The sequence below is a fragment of the Gavialis gangeticus genome, unplaced genomic scaffold (assembly GCF_001723915.1).
Source record: "Gavialis gangeticus isolate Ggan-Ray unplaced genomic scaffold, GavGan_comp1, whole genome shotgun sequence".
Taxonomy (NCBI): Eukaryota; Metazoa; Chordata; order Crocodylia; family Gavialidae; genus Gavialis; species Gavialis gangeticus.
This window is the reverse complement of record NW_017728992.1, coordinates 9,705,487-9,729,039: the sequence shown is the minus strand read 5'-3', so window position 1 is coordinate 9,729,039 and position 23,553 is coordinate 9,705,487. Positions and strand designations below refer to the sequence as shown.

Genomic DNA, 23,553 nt, shown 5'->3' with positions numbered 1-23,553 from the left:
AGTTTCATAGGTTGATAAAGATTATGCAATTCCTTATCAGTAATGGTTTGTAGTTAACGATGGAACACCATGTAGTGACAGCTAATGCTGGTGGGGAAGGGATGTGTCCATGGTGGGGGTATAAATAGGTTTCTAAAGCTAGAAATAAAACAGTTGGATTATTATATTGGAGACTAATGGCTCAATGCTGAAAAACTTTGGGTAACATGGCATGTCTTGGTGTGTCAGGAATCTAAATGAGTTTGATGTTAAGTAATCAAAACCATTGATTCTACATGCTGAACTGGACATGCAAGTAATTTGCACAGTGAGATAAGTTTGCAACTATTGCATACTAAAGTTAACATTGGCAGCAAATAAGTATGTATGCTAAGCAGACAGCCAGATTACTGGGACCTAAAAGGACTACCACATTAAATGATTATGCTCTGCTTTCCAAGGATTTGAACATGGTACACATATGTAACTTAGAATCCGACATGTGTTGTGTGTCTGGGTCCCAAGTTATGTTCCATGTCCATGGCATGCTACCTACCCTGTGTAAAAAGGTGGGCCCAACCTATTTGACAAACTGAACTCCTTGGAAGAAGAGAGTAATGAAAGTCTAGGCCAAAGAAATAACCACCACATTCTCAAGGAATTTTAGGGCTATTTTCTAAAGCACTACTTCCACCAAAGATCCTGAACAAGCAAAACCTAGGGTATGGACAAACTAACAGAGTTAAAGTACAGTTATAGGACTTTACATCTCTTTGCTGTAACTTTTTCTTGTCTGTTTGCTCTATTAAGTGGAAGCAAAACTACTGTAACTTTAAGCATGTTTCATTTAGGTTTACAATTACAGCCATTTAGCTCCAGGATAGTGATACAGGAGCAGAGAGTCTAAACAGGTCCATCGGTTCAACTGGCACAGTTAAAATGGTTTATCATTATGTCAATCCACAGCCCTACTTTAGGCAAAGTAACACCTAGAAATACTGTTCGATAGACATTTTTTCCCTGTCTCCAAATACCTGTTACCATTGGTTAGTACTTCAGCTGTTCATGAGCCAGCTAAACTATAGGTTTTAGTTACAGAGGGGTTGTAACTTGAGTCCATTGCCATAATCTGGTAATATCTGAAAAAAACAAAGGCACTTAAGCAGTCTCCCAGAAGCTTACAACCAAGGCTATGGAACAAAAACAATGACTGTAAGTATAATCAAAATAGTGCTTGTGAGTGAGAGTGGGTTAACACTACAGCCTACATTTTCATTCCATTTATTAAGAATTTGGATGAAATTTCTTCTATGTGGCAATTTATTGCATTTTTTTTCATAACTACAACCTGATTCAAGTAATGTATATACGCGATCTGAATTCTTTTGTTAGTCTAAAATAGCTTTCATCTTTTCTGAAAATTTTTTAACATTTGTATATTCATATGACCTAAATTAAGGTATATTCTTCAATGGTATAATTTGGGAATACTGAATAGCTAATCTCAACATCTACCTCCTCTCATCACCGCCATTTTCCCTGCGGAAAGTGTTTTACAATAACTCAATTTGTAGTTTGTACATCACATTCAATGGCAACAATTTTGGGTCTGGTTTCTACTTCAGCAGAAAATGGGGTTCCTCAATATGCAGGTTCTAATGTATATAAATGCAGAATGATAAGTATCTTGCTCTTTTCCCATCATTGTTAATTACCAAGTTATTTGTGTGTAAACAGAAGCTTTTGATTTCCTAATCAGCCTCCTGCCTGATTCATTCAGAGATGTCACACACCAGAGTTTGACAGCACAATTAGTCACCATGGAAGCTATTGCGATGTCACAAACACTGAATTGTGGCATCACTGAATGAATCTGGCAGGAGAAGGATGTTGGTTACAAAGGAGAAGGCTTCTGTTTACACAATACCTTAGTAATAAGCAGTGATGGGAAAGAGGATATAAGAAAGGAAGCCTGGTAGTTTAATGAGCATTGATAAAATTTTAAAAAGGTTGTTAGAGTAGAGTATCCACAGTTTAAAATGGAAGAAATATAAGATTTTTTAAAACTTGGACTGTTATTTTATTTTTTGCACTATGGACTGAAAGTGTGCCACTTTATATGAATGAGTTTCCATTTTATGTTTAGCTGCATTTTACATTAAAGAACCACCTAATTGGAAAAAATTAGTAATTTGGCTAAGCATTTGAGAGAGAACTTGTGGAACAGTAAATTTAGCTGTGCTTACCCATGCTCATTTAGGACACCGTAAGTCCAGCAAATTATTTCTCTATGTATCAAAGCTCTGAATTAAATGTTTTAAAGACCTTTAAAAATCTGCAGCAATACCCATTATGCCAATATTCATGATTACAATTAATGCTTTACCCACTCCTGATCATTTCCTTCATAGCCTTTTAAAGGCAGAAATTCATCATGAAGTACGCTGGTTAACATTTCAAGTGCCATAGTCTTTAAGGTAATTGCACTCTCTCATATGCAGTTAAGCACTGTATATGCAGTGCCTGAGTAACATGCTGTAACAAGCTGCACATCAGTGCTACTACTAATCAGTTCCACAAAATAACAGTGAAAGCCAGATTAAATAGCATGAGATTCTTTCAGGTATTGTAATTAAACCAATTCACAGTGTTATTTAATTCCCCACAGTTCTTCCCGTTACTGCTTTCTTGAAACTGTAACCATGGCACCTTAATTTAAATCAGGTGGAGCAGCTGCTGCCTAGAGAGCAGATGCCAATGCTGGTCCAGGAATTGCCCATGCATTGCAGACTATACCAACAGTCTTCCCTTCCCCCAGCCCCCAAGTCAAGTGCAGTCCACCCCCCTCCCCCGCCATCAGTATGTAGCTTTCATAACCATACTGTAGGTATGCAAGGCTGAGACTCTTTACCCAGGTCTCGCAGCTGGTGATGAGCTGAGCTGATTCTCAGGGCCAGTACTCTTTAGGGATCAAGCTTAATTTGCCTAAGCTGTTTATTTGCAACAGCCTCAAACACAGCAAGGTAACAAAGCACTAGTGTGAAGGCTAGATTCACATACACAGTCACACATCCACACACGCACATGCACGTACACAACACATAGGAGGGAAAGGGGGAAAAAAAAGTTAAAATGGCTCAAATAGTGAGCACATTATGTTTTAAGACAAAGCACAAAAGTAAATTTCAGCCCATGTTACAGAGAGAAACTTTTAATTCACATGAAAACAGGTGAAAGGACACATTGAACATTCAGTTAGCCATGCCACCCCCTTGGCTGCTCCCTACCTAATCCTAGTTGAGGGTGATGCTCCACTAGGGTCCAGCTGTTATCATCCACACAATGACTTTTGTAAACGAGAAGCTGGCAGAGGTCCCTGGCTGTCATGTCTGCTAGAATCTCGACCACTTTGCTTGTTCCATCTTCACTAAAGACTTTTACATCCTGCAACATAAAGGACATGCTTACAGATCAACGGCCTTGTGTTGAAAACATGCAAACCACACAGTTACCATGCACAGCATCCCTTTTTACAAATTTCAGGCATCTTGGCAGCCAGCACACATGAAACATACAATTTACTTTTGATCACTTTCTTCTCATCCCCTTTATTCCCTCTCCCAGCATTAAATGAAGACTGCGATTATATTAATTCTGCCCACATCAAGTGAAAACAGAGGTTCCTTCTGCAACAGATCAAGGCAAACCAAAATGCAACAATACCAAGAGTGTGTGCTTCTGGAACACGTTTAAAAGAAAATTTGCTAACGAGTTTAGTTTCGGGCCTTTTGCTTTTGAACATTTACACTGACGTTAGTCCTGTTTCTAAAAATTAAAAATGGCTCTCTTGTTCAGCACTAACTTTTGACTGTTTCACTTTGGAAGTTTCACTTGCAGTTCACCCTCAAATCGATTAATTAGCCCTGTCCACTTATCTCTCTCTCACTCTTGAATTTATTTTCCACTTGAGAATTTGACTAGTTTGAAATCAAACAAGCATGTACTGTATGTTCTAAACATTAATGGAGATAAAAAGAACATGTCAGAAACCTCCCCCAACCCTTGAATTATACAGATGCTTTCCTGTTGGCATTGTTCTGCTCAAACAATATACGCTTACTGCAAAATTATATCCCCATACAATCAAATTTTCAATATCAAGCATTAAATTAACCCCACATTAAAACACTGTGCATCCTAGCAAGAAAGGAGATAGATATTTATCTAGCAGAAACCTGAAGGGTAATTTGATATGGAAAATCTTACCTCAACAGCACGTAAAAGGCAGCAGTCAGAAGAACAAGATGGCATTTTAAATATAGATTGCCTCTTGAAAGAGAGTTTGTTCTCTACCTCCTTCCAACCCTCTGCAGACTAAGCTGCACACACTGGGCGTTTTATCGTTGTCAATGGATTATTGTACTGTACCTGTCACGTAGCCCCTGTTGTGGGTACTGTTTCTGGGGAGGCAGACAACTCTTCCAGAGCTCCACTCAAAGGGTTACACGCAATCTTTGCGGTAGTGAATCAAACCACACTGTGTAGACCAATCCTAGCCCTCTCTGTGACTGATGTAATCATTTCCCACACACTATCAGACTTCCAAATTATCCCCCAGCCCGGCAAGAAAAAAAAAAATTACATAGGAAATTTGTTTTTTTATGACCACCCACATACGTTTAAAAAACCTCTGATATCAAAAAGTTCAAAGGAAAAGAAGGCACAAATTCCAGAGCCTAAAGCAGGCATGCTCCCTGAATTCTGATTTCTTTGCCAAATCTCTCAATAGCCCAGCCTCACAGCAGCTGATGTCATCTACATGCAACTTAAGCACTTGAACTTCTACTCCGCTCACTACTGCTACCTCTTGCTTCGCCTTAGCAGGCTCACCCCCCTCCTCCTGATCCTTTAACAAAGTGCTTGCTTAGTGCTCTGAGTTCTCATTATAACAGACTGTGGATTTAACAAGTGGAATATGTGCCGCTCGTGTGCGTGCCTTGCTCTAGTGCTACAGGTTAAAGCCAGTGCTATGTCACTGATTAGGTATGCCACTGACTGAATGCAGGACAACTTCCACCTCCCTCATGTCTTCCCCCAACCCCCACCACTCACTTTCCTTTCCCACAGCTAAGGACAAACTCAAGCCCAGTTAGGGAGGAGTTAAAAGCTTAATCTAGCTAACGTGACTCAAACCCATGCATTCAGGAAACTGCTTCGTCTGACAGCAGGGATGAGCCAGCTCTTTCAGAAGTCGGCTCTGGAGAAGAGGAGGGGGAATCCCCGTTGCTGTAGCTCTCAGGAAGGTATGCATTCTGTACAATGTTACAGCTGCACACAGACTGCTGGTAACACTTCACCGAGCCTCAGAAATCCTAGCAAGGAGCTGTTTGAGGGGGTTTCCCACTGTTCTGGGCCCCCTAGACAAATTTATTTTCTGCAATTCACACATTTTACAGTATAAATATAAGGCATTATTCCACACACAGCCATCTCAAGGTTGAAATATGAACGTTACCAAACTACTTTGCAAAGTTTGCTGTGAACGGGGAAAAGTGATGAATGCCCAAGCCACTGAAGAAAAGCACATGAATCAATGACGGAATGGACTTCTACATTCGTTGTATGGATCTAGAAGGCAATTTCAAAATAAAACTTACTGTTCTTCAAGAAAAGAAAGGTTGGGGGGGTTTAAGGAGGAAGGAAGAAGAAAAGGAGAGAATGTAATTTTCATTTTCAGATTCTGATCTATCGTTAGAACCGATACCAAAAAAAGAGAGTAAGCTATTTTTTTTTAAAGGGGGAAAAATCATCTTTTATTAGTTCATTTTGTACACCTGACTCCACCCTCCATAGCAGAACAAAATTACTTAGTTGCACTTCCTATCTCATGAACTAACCTGCAGGCATCACTCCTGCTGCTGCAAAAGGAACGTTCTTACACTTCCTGCTTCCCAGGCCCAAGAGATAAAGAGCTGTTTCAACTGGGAATGGCTGATGAGGACTTGTGAAGGACAGGAAGAAGAGCCATAAAACACTTGGCACCCTTCTTCCCATTACCAGAGAGAAGGAAAAAATCAGTGAAGTCAGCTGGAAAAGGTGCTAGTACCCTCTCACTAACTTGTTCTCTAGTTGCCCCGTGTGCACTGAAATGCTTCCTGTATTACTTAGTGCCATTTTCTTCCCTGACTCCCTATTCACACACAGAAATGCACCACTGACATTTCTACTTTTCTTTCTATAGCTATGTACTGTAGGAAGAAACCCAGTATCTGCTTCTGTAAGCTATTGCTAAGGCTTTATTAAATATAGCATGGAATTCACTCAAGACTTTAAGAAAAAGATTTCGTTCCTTAGATGTTGCTGAGGGATCAGAATACAGCAGGTAGCCAGAATAAAAGCAAACAACTTAATTTCATCAGCTGTTAATCAAGGACAGCACGTGGCCACATGTCACCAGACGCTCCGGACACAAAGGACCATGTTGCTAGCAGGACATAATGGCCTAATTCAAACACTATTCCAGTAAGGGAACAAGGGAGAGCAAGCAGCAAAGGCAAAGCCCAAAATCTTTACAGCGTAAAATATGACATTTAGGGGTCTGAGACAGGAAGAAAAGCTGAGTTTGATTTCATTCAGGCGACCCACAGAATATTGTGTGGTAAGGGCAAACTTTAGATATTATGAGGTTCCGGGCAGCGGGGGGAAGAGGGAGAAGGAAGGGGAGAGAAAGGAGAAGCTTAGCTCTTACAACCATTTTGTTAATATTGCAATAATCTCAATAGTACTAAAATGGTAAGAGGTGCGTGTGTGTTTGTATGTGTGTCCATGTGTGTGTACGTGTGTTACAATGTGCTGTCACCTAATATAAACTTGTAAGACTCCATTCTGAAGCCTGTATCTAGCAGAAATGCCATACTCGAACACACATGATATTGCTATGTAAAACACTACAGTTCTATTACAGGAACATAAATTTCACCTGCTTATTTTAATAGCATGAAGGCTCCCCCCACCCGCCTCACCATGCTTCACTAAGACAGGGTCCAGAAAATTAGTTTTAAAAAAAATTTTCACCCTGCCCTTCTGAGGCAAAATAAAACAGTAAAATGCTTATAATAAACATTTACAAAAATGCTCTTAATTACATCAGCAGCATGAGGCACCTTCTATTCAAAATTAAGGGTAGGAATGTTCAGCCAATCGGAGCACTAGATTGGCTGAACATTCAGTGCCTTACAAACGCAAAAGAACAGATAACAGACTGCACCATTGTTCTATGAAGAATTCTTTGAGAGAGAGAGAGAGAGAGAGAGAAACTTAAATTGAAAGCACTTTAATGTACATCACTTAAATGGTTTCATGTCATGGCCACTTATGACTGATAACATCCACCCACCCCCTCCTTCCTCCCCCCAACACTTCTTCCCTCCCAATCCCACACCTTCCCTGTATCAACTAGAGTGACTTGGTTACATGAAGTAAGAGAGACGAATAAAAAGAACAAGATTTAAAACAGTTCTTTGCCAGGGCTGTATTAAATTTTCATCCCTTCTCCTAATATTTTAATTTGTGCACTTTCTTCTTCCTGCAAATGAGTGTTATTGCAAGTACCTTGTGCAAGGCAGGAGTAACAACTACTTCAAACGAAAGACTATAAAGGGAAATTTTCATATGCTCAACTTTCTGGAAAACTTTCAACATTCAAAACTGAGTTGACCTAGAACTTGCTTTACTTTAAAGATGCCCCCCCCAACACCGTATACTAGTTATTCGACTTCTTGAAAAAAAGAGACATGGCAGTGGATTAGTTTCATTTTACTCATGAACAACTTGGTTGAAAACTTACACTCCTTAGGGGGTGCATCTATGCATGCAATTAATGTGATGCAATAAACTCTGGAGCAGTTTAAGCCAGAGTAAACTGCTCCTGGACACACCATCTACACAAGTGCCCAGAACAGCAGGAATTTGAGCCGGGGCAGATGGCCGGGGCTAACTAGGTGCAGTTTATGCCCGTAGTCAGTATCCACACATGCGTTTCAGTGAAGTAAATTACACTGCTGTAAGGCAGTCTTATGTTGGAGTTAATTAATTTACTGTGCCCAAATACCAGCACACGTAGATGGCGATGCTTTACTGCAGAACTAATTAGTTTACGCCACAGTAAAGCGCATGTGTAGATGCACCCAGTGAGTAGCAGCTGGTTCATAGGAAAGTGACTAAGGACATGTTCACATTATAAAGTTTGATAGAGTTTAGCTCAGTCAAGCCTAGACCTCCTTGTAATAATCAGACCCTGGTTTTCCCAATTTCTCTAGGCATCTCTGGAGCTGCTGGGTGAGAAGCATGTTCTAAGTGTCTCACTTGAAACACATGAGGCAATTCTAACATTTTCTCCCTCCAGATTTTTCTGCAGTGCTGGGGTAGGAGAGCAACAACAGAAGTAGCAGCAGCAGCAATAAGAGCATGAATTCAAAGTGTAGGGCCATTAAATGTCACCATTCACTGGTGAATGTTTTCTTTATAAAAAATAGGGAAATAAATTCATAGGTAACCTTAACCATGGCACTTTGTGCACATAAACATAAATGAAACGTTGAGGTTAAGGTTCTCATAGCAACATTCACTCTCTCACATGGCACACACTATATTTAGGCACATGCTTAACAGCCTCTGTGCAAAGAAAGAGAGTTAATATTGTAAAGGACCTCAAATCTTGGCATCTGACTTCTAAAGCTGACTGTAATATTAACATTGCAATGGGACTAAAAATTAGACACAACACACCCCCAACCACCTTTTTTGCAATATCACTCTAAGTTTTAAACTCTTTCCTAGATTCACAGGATTTATTTGATTTAAAGGGGAACTGAGACCCCTGAGGGATTCAACTATAGTTACACCCCAAAGTTAACATAGGCTGGTAGCTGCCAACACAATAACATACTGGGTACTGCAGTTTTTACTCTACTTACAATAGCAAAGTACAATAAGCACACAGGTTTGACATATCTGAGCTTCAAAACCAGTCCTACTTCAAATGCATAAGGACTATCCAGTGAACAAACATCAATTTTTGGATTTGGTAAAATGCATCCAATGCTGGTATAAGCTGAAAAACTAGTCAGTGTCCAGTGCCCAAGAAAACAGAGCATGGCTGTGAGCAAACTGTCAGTTTCAGAGCAGTAAGCTTTGATACCAGTGCTAAGGATATGATCAAAACAAGCTTAAAGCCTACTGTTTGCTATTGTTTTACTGCATAAAAAGCAGGCATTTCTCCCTTGTCCCACACACCTTTTTACAAAGCTGGCTGCTTGATATGGGGGCACCTGCTGGAGCCCCTGATCTCGGGCTATTGTTTTATCCTCTCAAAGGCATGACTACAAATGGCAGTCTGTGGAACCCAAGGGCTGTGCTAAAACTTTGCTTAAAGCTTCTCCTAAAAGCTCAGATGTGTGAACTGAACTTAGAAGTACTGCATAAAACCATACTTTCAAATCACTGAAGCTTTAAAAGCAGGCAGTTCTACACAATCGCACACTTGAAAAGTCTGACGGCCTGGAAATGCTATGAAAATGATACGTGCCCTGATATGCATATTAGATGAAACTGCTTCTCTTAGACTCGAGGCTCCTGCCACATGTTACACTGAAGACCAAATTAACCAGTTAATCACATTTTAAGTTGTGACCCAGCCACATGTTCAATCAATTAATGGTGTGATGAAACAAGGAACAAGCCACAATGTATGCCACAAAAAATGTGGAATAATGTTGTGGCCCATGCCTATCATGCCATTAACTGAATGTGTGAACAGATGCTCCGCTGTGGCTGGGAGCCCTGTCAGCTGCTGGGGCTCACAGCTGTGAAGACGCCCCATGCAATAAGGCGTGACTGGATCTGATGCTGGACACCACAATCACAAGTCCTGCCATGCACATGTAGCACAGTAAGAAGTGTAGTTGTGTGGATTGTGTATTAGATCCTAACACGCCTTAACCTGAACATTCAGTCGGGGCCCAAGTGATACAAGCCCACCCATATTACAATGAACTGCTTTTATCCTGTCCCAGAAGTTACCTCACTACTTTTAGTTTGTTACCTTAAGGCTCACAGCACCTTGAGTCATTTAACCCACCAAATTCTTTCCACTTATAAAATTCAAAGCTAACTTTTTCACCTCACTTCCCCATCTATGCTGACTTTGGCTGTAGCATAGCTACAATTACCATTTATGAAAATGTATCTAAATTTCAAGAACAGTTTGAAGGGCATTCCACATAATGAACGTGGAAGTAAGATGCTTGAAATTTAGAGTAGATTAATTTCTAAAATTGTAAGGCTCTGCAGAAGTGGACTGACAATATAAACAGAACAAGTTGATTGAGTTCCAGAAGGTATTTGGGATTCCAGTTTCCTTGCATGTTAATGTTTTTGAGAAACATCTCATCTCCCTCTCCAGTGTCATCCTCACCTTGCACCTACTTTCCCTGATCAATTTTGGTGATTAATCTGAAGGCAAATTTTTCTGCTCAAATCATTTCTTGTGGTACATCTTTTGTAAACCCTTTATAAAGAAAACTTGGTATGACCACAAATAGTGCACCTTGGATAATGCTAGCCAGGCATTAGTCATTAACCCTGAATACATTTTACTGAGTAATCCATTCCTAATGTTTTAGAGTCTTCCACCCTTATATCTACCATAATATTTATTTATCTCTGACTTCATTTCAAGGATGAGAAAGATTTAATTTTTAATAGAGAAGTTCTTACAAACTAAACAACACACAGTTCTAGAAAAGGCTACAAAAAAGAAATCAAGATTTAGGACTTCTTCAGTAGCCAAACGTCTTGCCAGCTATATTAAATTGTTCTTGCCCTTACAAATTATTCTTTAGAAATTGAATTACCACCACATATTCCTCACTGGACAGGCTTTCGACCACAGAGCCCACATCCATTTTAATTTTGGCACACAACATAAGACCCTGGGAAGCAGTTTTCCAGTGGCTTAAGTAACATGGTTTGGGTCCTGCTTACTCCAAGTGGTGGTTCTTTCCAATAATATACTGTGATAACTATGGCTGAAGCATTCATGTTCAGAACACCTTGGCCTGATTATAAGGCAACAGGCCAACTTCAGTTAGGTGACCCAGACTCGTATATTAGCTTCCTGCTTGATTTGCCAGTCTGTGAACATACCTTTCTCCCAGACATGATGAGAGACTTGCTCTTTCTCCTAGGCTTACCCCTAGGGACATTACAGAGCAGAATATAGGGCTCCATTAGTGATTGTAAGTTCCAGTTCTGCATCAGATTGCAGTAAACTTCATGATGTGATATCAGTTGTGAGGCTGCTACCTCATTTCAGAGGCAGATTTTTAGAAGGTTTGAAGTAATATTTGTGAGTAGCTGTATTTTTTTAATATATGGGAAATGCCTAGAGCTAAGACAGTATCTGCCGGAACAGAAGCTATGGAAGAGTTTTATGCAAGCCATTAGCTTTAAGCAGGCAGGTTGCAATAGCACTGGTGTAATAGTCCCAGGCACACAGAACAGCTCATGTTGGGAGTTTTCAGCCATGCTGCATATCATTACTATCATGTTTATTCTCTTGCATAGAGCAGCGCGCTAAGAAATTTAAATTTTGCTTTCAACAACAAGAGGTTATATTTTGCCTGAAACAAGTCACATTGGGGTCACATTGGGTCCCTAAATAACAACTAATCCAAATTCCATTGCGTCTTCATCCCCAAAACAAAGAAGCCTAATGAGGCAACAGTTGCTTGCCTATCATCAGGGATATACAAAATATAAACCTGCTGCACCCCCCCCCCCGGATTTTGCAGGCAGAATAATGGGGCCTGGCAACCATTTTGGAGGCAGAGCACAGTGGACTACTCCACGTCTCTGATTAGCTGGGAGGCCCCAGTGGTCCTGCCCCTCACCACTGACTGGCTGCGAGGGCTGTTTATCATGTGAAATCTGTAAAATTGCAATTTTGGTAGGTTCCTACCTATCATTATTGAGCAGTAAGTACAGATGCTCCTGGACTTTTAATCCTTGATTTCAGGGCTGACTGTTATGGAAAGGGTGGTTTTCATTGGAAAGCATTTTTTGTCCTTACCTGCTACACACATACTTTCCTAACATTACACTCATGCATTCCTTTCTTTTTCTTAAAAAAAAAAAAGAAACACAAAACCAACAACAACAAAAATGTGATCACACTACTGTATGCCTATCCGCTCCTACTGATGCTCCCATGCTTGGTAGTTGTGCTGGGCTGTGTCCATTCCCTTGTTGGACTGCACTGATGGAGTCTAAAGAGCACCTACAGCATATGCATACATTTTGATAAATGCCAGAATCTGTGGCCCATGAAGAAAGAAATTAAAAAATTTTTGCACAGACAGCACTGAAAATAAACTGATACAAGTCATTAACTAGCCATTCAGATGGAAAGGAAAAAGCTGCTGGTCGCTTCTCCAGCATGAGATGAAGGGGAGGGTGAACTAAAGATACCTTCTACTTCTACCACAAACTTTACATGAGAAAAGTCAGGTCATGAAGGTTTAGGGAACAGCCTACAAGAGCTTCCACTAGCCCCCCTCCTCCCTGCTAATCCTTGCATATACGCTTGATTAGTGGTGTGATAATGGTAGAAAGGGGCAGTGATAAAAAAAGCAACAGAGACTTATCAAAGGCTTTCTTTAACTTAGAAAAGTATTCAAGTGTTTCAAAATTAACAGCAATCTCCCTGGATGTGAATATTGTGATAGGAAAGAAAAGGGGTTGAGTGACTATAAACTAAAAACATATTCAAGAGGAGAGAGGGGAGGGATGGAAAGAAGTCTAGCAGTGTGTTGCTCTGACCAGTCTTAAGGCTGATCTAATTCAGAATAATAATAAAAAAAGGCATAAATATGTGAGTTCAGGGCTGGCAAACTCGCAGCACATGTGTCACAAGTAGCATGTAACATACAACCATTTCACCTGGCAAGCTGTGGACCTGGCAGACAGAATAATGCAGCTAAAACAGAGAGGAAAGCAGAGCAGTGAATAAGGAAGGGAGGAGAGAGCAGAACAATAGATCAGGCAGGGAAAGGGGAACAGAATGGCACTTGGGGAGTAGGCAAGGCTTCTTTTGTGGCATGTTGGCCAGAAAGGGTTGGCCACCAGATAGTGATGTCTTTGAGGCAAGGTCTGTCTTTTTGTTCCGTGTTTGGACAGCATCTAGACCAACAGGAACCAGGCTCATGGGTTTGGCTCCTTTTTGCTACAAAGCAAATATTAACAAAACTCAGACATGGTTAAAACCTGAGTATTTGCACACTGAGGGCAGAGACAAAAGTTATTGCAAGAGCCAGAAATCATGAGATTGGATTTGAACAATATGTAAGCTAATTTATCTGGTTTCCATGAGAAAACTAATCCATAACAAAAGTAAATTAAAAAATGCATTTAACAGTATTTCCAAGAGAGATCAATAAATGAAAAGATGCACTTAATATTTTCAAGAGAGATGAGATATAATGCTGGACGTGCAATTTGAAAGAAGCTTGCAGTACATTATTGACAAGTTATATGCTGCCATCTCAAGCTTTTCAAATACAAGTCAACCATCTTAAAAATGAAATTTGAAATCTCATATGATCCGGAATTCTTTACTTTTTTTTCTTTCTTTTTTTTTTTTAGTGCTGATGCATAAAGCCATGAGTGTAAAATATCTGACTTCTATTAAAAAAGATGAGTGTCTCAATTAAACCTCCAACTTCTAGAATCAAGATATCAAGAGAAACAGCAACACCAAGATACACGTTTGTTACATATGCAGAGGGGTACTGGTTGTAGCTGTGCTGGTCTAAATGCATAGGTAGACAAAACTCTTGCAGTAGAGACGGTATCTTTTATTAGACCAATTAAATAGAAAGAAAATATTTTTGTTACTATTTAGTTGGTCTAATAAAAGATGCTGCCTCTTCCCCAAGAATTTTGTTTACCTATGCAGCGGTATGTGGGGCTTCAGGGATGTGCCCCTGGTATGTGTGGATGAAGACATACAGATTTAAGTATCTGAAGGACAGACCCATGAAGGAGGATATAGCCTGCAACAGTGCAGAAGGAGAGAGATAAGAGAAATGGCATAGAAGGAATGCTTCAGCTAAATACTCATAACTGAGAACTGATATACCCTTAAGCCACTTCATAAGCCAGGACTGTTTAATGGTACAGGTGTAGCTTTCTAAAACTATTCCACATGGCTAAAAAAGTACAATTGTCTTTTTGCACTGACAAAGCCCTTAAGAGTTCAAAGCTCGCGTTGAGAAGAAGCCCTCCAGCTTGATAGCTTCAGCTGAACTTTGCAAAAGGCTTTTCCAGTAGAACCAAATTAATATTGTTCTATGAGCAGGTGAGGGTGAAGGGTCGGCAGGTTTAAATACTTATGTTTTGGTATGCCACCATAATGTTTGACCACTGGTACATTCTTTGGGCTGCAGTCCTCAGCACTGTTATTTAACTTCCTGTTTCACAAGTTACTGGTGCTTGAAAGCACAAGACTGCAAGGAGAGTGTTGGTTAATTGTTGCCGACTGCAGCTCTGAGAATATTTTAAGGTTCAGTTTGTCACATTAAAAAAAGCATTATTGTAACAAAGCTGCTCACATTAGGAAGCTATTTCTGTGCAACTGTGTCAGCATTAATTGTGTAACTAGAATTAACCCCCTATAGATCCCTGCCATGAAAAAGTTATATAATGGGGAATATCATGAGAAGTGTTTTGTTTTGTTTTTAAATTCGTTAGTACATTTGATTTTTACTGGCTACTTTAAGAGGGAAAACTTATTAAAACTTCTAGTGATCCATGCCAGGTAATGGAAACCCTATGGAGAAACACCTTCTTCAGTTTCTTTTAGATCAAATTCAAAGAGTAACCAAACAACAGAGGAAAAAAGCTTCCTTCCTGGTGTAATATCCAGGAGGTTTCTTTCTGATGCAGACTGCCTGATGGCTCCATCTTCAACTCTGCAAGCACCACACAGGTACAGAATTTCCATTCAACTTAGTGTGGCCAAGACTTGTTCACTGCTGGGAAGAAAACCTTGTTTTTTTAAACAAGATGGCATCTCGCCCACAAGAAAATATGAATGCAGTCATGCACCAAGTTTATTACACCAGCCCTCTTAAAATGAAGGTGTAAAAATGCATGCATGTATGATTTTAAAATGGTAAGACTTTTACAGCACAAAATAGGAGTTATCTTATTTTCCATTTTCCACGCATCCAGGCTGTGTGCTATGATAGGACCATAGTACATCAGTGACAAAATGAGTTCTGATGCCATGGTGATCCCCTCTAAGTTAACCTACCTGAGGTTCCCTTGTGTATCCTTACTTCAGATATTCTGTATCTCCCTTCCTCCTGGTGGGGGCACTAAAAACAAAACATACACAACCTAACCCTTTGCTCAGCTTACAGGGACAAATTCCCTGCTGCCATGGTTACCATTCCAACTTCTCTTGTGGAACTAGAAATAAAAAACTTCCCTTGAGAACAGAAGGCTATAATGTTAGCTCTCTCTCCCTCCCCTCACTCATCATTGTTAGCCACTAAATCAGCTACATCTGGCATATTTAATTTGGACTAAATAAAATGTCGCTAATTAAAAAGATGCCGAACAAGCAGTACATGACATTATGGAAATAGAGAGCATAGTATTTGAACACAGCCCATTAGGAATTGAAAGGGCCAGCTAGTTTTCCCTAAGAGCTCAGGGATAAAGAAGGCTAAATGGTTCCTCTATAAATTCTTGTTTCTGACAGCACCGTCCAAAAGTCCTGCCTTAGAATCTAGGTATATGAAGGTCTTTAAGTGTTCTCTCCTGCAGCAGTTGTGCTCATAAGCATGGCACTAATTCAGTCCAATGCTGAGAGCATTGTTAGTTTGGCAATGCAAAATCCTTGTTATACCTTTTTAGTTGGATGCCTTTGTTAGAGACATAAGGAGTGGAATGTTTTGCAGAACATTAATACAGGATGTTGCAGAATGCTCACATGGTCATGTAGCCTTCTCTGAACCCTAGAGAGCTGAGAGAAGTCTCTCTCCAAGCTATATTTTAACAGTCTATTTTGCAATACTGTGCCTCACAATGCTATCGTAATCTTCCTCCTTCCTTCAGAGCTGTTTTCTATCAGTTATGTTCAAGGTTATCCTCCCCAGTTTCATTTAAAGTCTTGGATCCATTTCCCAGTCTACCAAATCTCATATATCCTGGTATCTGTATTTCACTCTAGTTATATGCATCAACACTACGTGTTGTCAAAATAATACTTTTTGCTGATGGCAGCTCCTTTTAGAATCTGCAGCCATACAGCCTGATAAAGTTCAGCCCATTCTCCTGGGTGGCATTTATACCTGTGCAACTAAACCACTAGTCAGGACACTTCCACCCATTAAATAGCTTTTCAGAGCCAAACCCCTGCCTATGTAGGCACATACAAAGATCATTTCATATCCAAGAGCTTGTCTCCATCCTCCATACCCTACTGGTAAAGCATCAAAGCTAAAGATGACCATCATTACAATATGGAAGGGAAACTAACTTTGAGATTCCACAAGAGGGTTCCACCATCTCCTGACTATTCAAACAATCCATAAGTAGTAAAGGGGAAAAACAAACAAACAAAAACACTTGCATGTTTGTTTCATATTCTTTCCTTCAGTGTCCCCAAGATTAAGGAAATCTTGTGAGAACAGAGCATTTTAAAACTAGTATGTTCCCAGTCTCAACTAAAGAGAAATAAAAAACCCCAGAACAAACAAAAAACAACCTCCCCTCTTCCCCACCCAATGCACGCCTTTGTTTACACATGAGTATAAACTGCCATGCCAGATACCCAAAACATTTTGCTTGACATATTTTCAGGTTTATTCTTACTGGGACTCAAACAAGCTTCCTAAACCCAAGACAAATTCCTCCAAAACTGAGATTTAATGGACATGTTGACTGATGCTCAAATGGTTCATTGTAGTAACAGCTGTACATCAGCTACCAGGTGTTTCATTCTGAATGCTACACTGAAGAACTGCTCGTTTTAGCAACACAATATTTATTGGTGTATTAGCGTTGGAGTATAATCTCCACAAGTCTTATTAACTTTAATTAAGTTAACATATCATACCATGCACAGTACACCATGTAACCATACTATTTCACAGTCCCTTTCCCCATACTAATTTAAACACCCATCCCTTCCAAATGTATTAAACACCGTGTATAAAAGTAAAAATTTCAAATACCAGATAGAGACGATTTGAGCTCCCTAGCTACTTACGTTATGAGTAGATGTCTCATTTAACCCGGGACTAATTATCTTGGAGTTTGACCTGAACTATAAAAAGGAGCAGCACAGTCATTTACACGCACCCTTCCAAGCTACATTGCTGCTCCTTTGCCAGTGAGTGGCCAGTGAAAGCATAGAGCCTGACCAGCTTGTCCCTGGAATGAATAACAATCATTACAAAAACACAGAACAGGATGTCCCGGGGGGAAAAATATTAGGACATTTTATCTGGAATAGTTCAGAGGGACTTGAAAAGGGACAATATACATGATCCTGGGACAAAAGGCTTTCTCCCAGGACAAACAAAATATCTGTTTACAGCCAATAGGACAGAGACATCTGAGAAGAGCACTCAAGTACCCTTGTGGCAGGGGAAGAAGAGAAAGTATTAAGTAATTTTACTGTTAACTTGTACATATTTTAACCATTGAAAAACAAACCAGCCTTCAACCAAAATTGGAAGCAAGTGAATAAGTAAGCATTTTTCCATTTCATTACAAACTTACTCCAGCATGTTTAAAATATATGTGAGCATACCTACTTATATGTTGTTACACCTTAAATAAAAACATTAAAGCCCACTATAAGTTGATCAGTTGGAGGATCCAAACATAAATCAAGCTGGCTTTCATTAGTACCTTGCTAGGCCATGGCAGGATGTTGCAAAATCCTTCCTTTGATGAAAATTTATCAGACTACATTCAGAAGGCAATATACTGGTTTAAATTTTAATGTTCATCAACAGTAAGCCTGATGAGGTAAATTTACCTAAATGAATATCATGATAGAAAAATCTAGCTCTATCATTAGAATGAAAGAGTTTTACTTCTGCACACAACATTAGTTTCAAATTATTATGAAGCTGTCAAGGCATGGTTAGATTTAATTGATAGATTTCTAGGGTTGGAAGGGACCTTGTAGATCATTGGGTCTGACCCCCTGCTCCAGACAGGAAAGAGTGTTGGGGTTAAGTAACCCCAGACAGATGCTTATCCAATCACTTCTTGAACACCTCCAAGGTAGGGGAAAGCATCACCTCCCTTGGAAGCCCATTCCATATTTTGGCAACCCTTGCCATAAAGAATTTCTTCCTTATGTCCAATCTAAATCTATTGTCCTTCAGTTTGCGTCCATTATTTCTGGTAACCCCGAGGGGCACCCTGGTTAACAGAGCTGACCTCCCCCTGGCGAGTGTACAGGCAGCCACAAGATCGCCTCTCAGCCTTTTCTTGCAGTGGCTGAACAGATTCAGGTTCGTCAGTCTGTCTTCGTAGGTTCTTAGCTGCAGGCCCTCAACTATACGAGTGTCCCTCCTCTGAACCCTTTTGGAATGTGGTGCCCAAAACTGGACACAGTACTCCATCTGCAGCCTCACCAATGCCACATAGAGGGGAATTATCACTTCTCTAGACCTGCTTGTGATGCACCTGCTGATGCAAGAAAGACTGCTGTTAGCTTTGCTTATTACCTCATTGCACTAGCGATTCACGTTCATTTTTGTATCCACCAGGACTCCAAGATCTCTTTCCACTGTTGTGCCACCATAGGCCACCATATCTCCAAACAGTTGCAAGAACAAATTTTATTCCCTATTCCCATCTACCCTGCAAACTGAAGAAATTGTGGCAGTTTTCAAATAGGTTTGTCCACTACCATTGGTCTACCTGATTAACTTCTTGCATGAATGCAGTTTATTGCCCTTTTCTATAGCAGAAGAACCAATGTAACATCTTTCATGGAATATCTTGAAGGCTAAAATGGGTTGTGAGCTGCGTTAAAGAAATATTTAAATTGGTCACCTACCTAGTTCCTTTCTTTAATGTATTATGTAAGTGAATATTAACTTTTTAGATGGAAAGACATAGGATCAACAGATTAACCTTGCATTTATAAAAGACTTTGCTTCTCTCTGTTACTCTGACAGAACAATAGAAAACTGTACACCTACAGGGCTTGCTAGGCTGTGGCTTTACTAGTGTTATTTAGGTTGGAGAAACCATATGTGACTGAAGAACAGAGAAGACAGAAACAGTTTGATCTTATTTTAATAAGGCTAGTGGTAAGCAAGTTTCCTTGAGTACATAAACATGTACAGACAGAATGATCTTATAGCCTTGGAATTGCCTTCATTCAGAAGTGGAGCTAATTGGTTATGCCAATAAAATATAATACCTATAAACAAGTTCTGTCTAGTATGTCTAAGCATAGTCTCTCCCTCCCTGCCCCCCATTTTAACACAGGTTACAGCCAAAGTTAAAGAAACCACTTATACAGAAGAACACTAGAAACTTTATTCCTGTCCTGGCACCAGGGACAGCCTTTAAAAGGATTTTGTAGGTGCAATAGTTGCAACATGGTGCTTCTTGAAGGAGCTCTCTGAGAAAAATCTAGGTCACTGAAACTTTATCTGAAAATGAAGCACAGAGGAGCCAAAATTGAAAATAAAGTACTGATATAGAATTTACTACTTCCTTCACAAGGACATTTTTTCTAGGCCACCTGGAGAAATCTGGGCACTTTTTAAAATTTTATTTTGATCAATTTAAAATCATTCCCATTCAAAAAAACACATTGAACCATTTATATGTATCACTCAAGCCCAGCTACTTGCAAATAGTTTTAAAAAGGATTACTATTGAAAAGCATAGACAGTTTGGACAAAATGGTGCATTGTTTTGTGTGTGTATGTATATATATGCATTTGTATTTGGTTTTTCTCCTTAACCAGAAAACTGGATACTTGCTTCATCTCTTCATCCCAGGAAAATTCTACAGCTTTTAGAGATATACTTCCAAATAAAGCTGTCAGATGATACTTTCCTAGGTGCATAAACTTTTACTAACTTATTAAGATTTGTTGGCTTTGATTATCACCATTACCATCTCCACTTATATCATAAAAAGATCTGCAATAATTTTGACTTCATAGATTTAGACTTGCAAAACATACCTCTCTTCTCTACCCCTCCACTTATTATTTGGGGTCAGCAGCAGACAAGAGTATTTCTTGAATTAAATACAATTGGTTTTACATGCTGCATCTTCAAAGTCCATTCTTTTAATCAGACGTTACTTCTAAACCCATTATTATTTTTTCCCTTTTCAAATGCTGCTTTTCCTATTGAACCTGGATTTCCACAAAGAAGCCAAGTTCTAACTTTACACTGGTTTTTTTTCTAGTGACAATTCCTTTTGCAAAAATGATTTTGGGTAATTAAGATTTCTACTGAAGATTGGTCTAGTCTTGTTTTTGTGGTATGAAAAGTGGAAAATTTTTGCAGGAGTTGCCAATTTTCCCTTCCCCCAGCTTTTGCCATGTATAATCGCATCTAAGAATAAAAAATTTTGCTGGCTGCTGAATATCAACAAACACAGACTGTACTTAAATGATTTTCTGTTCAACTGTTGCTCACACACAAATACACCAACAAGACAGACATTGATAAGACCCTCAATGCAACTTAAAATAAATAATTGGGTTTTATGGGTTTGTTGCCAGAGTACTCAAGGTTCTTCTTTCTACTCATCTGACTGCACACACAATAAAAAAATCAAATGATCCAAGATTTGTTACTGTACCAATTTGTACTGAAGTTCTGCCAACCTATACGCTCTATTAATTTCACTTTTTAAAGTATTATGAAATAAGGAGACTGTCAGCTTATTCCAGGCTATATTAGGACAGCTGGTTTTAAAGGCTAATTGAAAAAGACTTACCCTATCGTAGGAGTGTATAAATCCTGTCAAGATGTACACAAGACAATGTTCAGGTTTTTAGTGTGTTCCCCTCTAACAAAGAACATTCTCCCAATATAAACCAGCAGATATCTTCCTTATGAGGACTGGCATTAGAATGAGTTTATTACCTTTCCCAATGCACACTGCAGAGCATTGGTATGGACTGATGGAAAGTCACTTACAGCCTTGAAACCCTGCTTTAGAGAAATTAACCCACATTTCATCTAAACCAAGCCTGAAAATTGTTGCATTGAATGTTTTGACAGAGGTGTTAAGAATGCAGAACAGCTCTTCAGAATACAGGAAGAGCCTGAAAAGTCAGAGGTAACTTGCTGCCATATTTCTGGAGTGCCTGCCACATCAAAAAGGGTTTGGTCTGTAGACTCCAACTGTTGCTCACTCCAACACAGTTGCTGGCTGAAAAAAAAAACATTTGCTCCTCAAAGAGAATTCCAGTGGCACCCTGAAAGATTTTGGAAAGCCTCCAACATGGGTCACTCTCAAGGACTGTAAAGAAGCCGCCAACTTCTGCTTTATTGAAGTTTAAAACTGTCCCCCAAAACAAAATATGGACCTTCAGTTGTCATGTCAGTCCAGCTAGTGTTAAATTGGACAGACATGCAGACTCACACTCAGCATTTTATTTAAACACCTGTGTGTAGGAGTTACACAAAAAAGACAGTTCTAACATAAGCCCCAGGAAGAACTGAAAAAGCCTTTCAAAGCCCACCACCCTCCCAGATGCCAATATCTCTGCAACTAAATAGTACCTGCCATTTCTGTCACATGAAGCAGCTCAGCTGGCAGACATTTTCATGGAGATTGTGGGTGGGAGTGGAAGGAAGAGAGGTCATAGTTTCATCGTAGCTAGGGTCAGGAGGGACCTGGACAGATCATCTAACCAGACCCCCTCCCACAGGCAGGAATGAATGCTGGGTTCACAAGACCCCAGACAGGTGATTGCCTAACCTCTTTTTGAATTTGCCCAAGGTACGGGTGAGGACCACTTCCCTAGGAAGTTGGTTCCAGATTCTGGCCACCCTAACTGTAAAATATTGCCTCCTGATCTGTAACCTAAACCTAATCTCCATCAGCTTATTACCATTCTTCCTTGTCACCCCAGGTGGTGCTGGGAAGAATAGGGCTCTTCCTATTTGCTGATGATCTCCCCTGATGAGTTTGTAGGCAGCCACCAGATTCCCCCCCTCAGCCTCCTCTTGCCAAGGCTGAACAGGTCAAAGAGCACAGATAGGCTTGGAAGATAATTCAAGTTCATCTCTCACAGAAGAGTTCAGCAGATTGGGGGAGGAGGGGAAATGATTAGTCAGAGATGAGCAACTACAACTTCCCCTGGTTCTGAAGTCCACTGATGACAAAACAAGCCCTATTCACTTGCTCTTTCTGTCCCTCCAAGAGAACAGGAACATGGCGATGAAGGGTGTACTGAGGTCTACTCAAAGGCATCTACTGAATTGCCAATTGCTAATTGCACAGACATGCATGCATGCCTTTCAGATGGACATGCCAAGACCACTGTATTTAAAATTAAGCTATGCACAAGTACAACATTTTTAAATTTAACATTTAGTTACAATAGGCAAATACATTTATCAAACAGAAGTATGAAATATAGCTCTGGACTAACATATAACATGCTTCTGTGTGCCTTTCCCAAATACCTTTGACACTATGACCAAGTTGAAAGACTTCAGACATGTTGACGTAGATATATTAAAATGAATAGACTTGATAGAAAACTTTCATATGTTCATTTTATCCCTATCTTGGTGAAAACAAAATTTTGTGGGATACACTTCAACAAGAGAGCCAGGAGCTTTTTAGATCAGGAAGGGGGCTCAAGTCAAGTCACCACAGATGATGGGTTTTTTTCATAGAACAGGGGTGTCAAAGATCAACCCTAGGGGTTGGATGCAGCCCAGAGAGGTGCACTGTCCAGTCCATGGTGCTGGCCCTGGGTCTGAGTTGATCTATGGGCCGCACATGATGTGTGCACCCATTCTGGGCCACTCTGGGATCTGGGATACATACTGCACACAGTGCTTGTCCCAGCTCCACTGGGTTCCAGACTGGTTGGAGTGGGTGCTTGTGCAGCCCAAGGACTAGGGTACTGCATGCAGCAGCATGGATCCCTCCGTGACTGGAACAGGCACTGTCTGCGGTGGATCCAGCATGCAAGGAGGAGTGGGGGAGGGTGTCTGTGGGCCCAATCTGGCCCATGGACCAGCCCCTGTCCACTCATCTGGCCCAGGGACCATATGAGTTTGACACTCCTGTCATAGGGATTGTATTCAGATTAAGCATGCCAAACTTGTGCTAAAGGACAAGGGTTCCCGAAACTGGATCAGACTGCTCAGATTAATAAAAAAATTTAAAAGTAGCCTGAGACGTTATATTCCATTCATTTAAAGATTCCCTTCCTTCCACTCCTCACCCCCGCCCCCCCCCCCCCCCCCCCAAAAGAAACAAAA

General features: G+C 40.1%; 1 protein-coding gene and 1 long non-coding RNA gene across 4 annotated transcripts in view; both read right to left on the bottom strand.

The window, feature by feature from the left end:
• The window catches only part of GRB10 (growth factor receptor bound protein 10), a 255,794-nt gene that overhangs the window by 75,247 nt on the left and 156,994 nt on the right, over positions 1–23,553 (bottom strand). For all 3 annotated transcript variants that reach the window (XM_019520726.1, XM_019520718.1, XM_019520734.1), the window contains one exon: positions 3,267–3,423. In XM_019520726.1, the coding sequence (XP_019376271.1) occupies positions 3,267–3,423 (157 nt within the window). The remainder of the gene's footprint in view (positions 1–3,266; positions 3,424–23,553) is intronic.
• On the bottom strand, positions 19,354–21,985 carry LOC109300151. Its single transcript, XR_002098147.1, has 2 exons — positions 21,835–21,985; positions 19,354–21,481 (listed from the first exon to the last, which is right to left on the bottom strand). It is a non-coding gene; the product is annotated as an uncharacterized LOC109300151 (long non-coding RNA).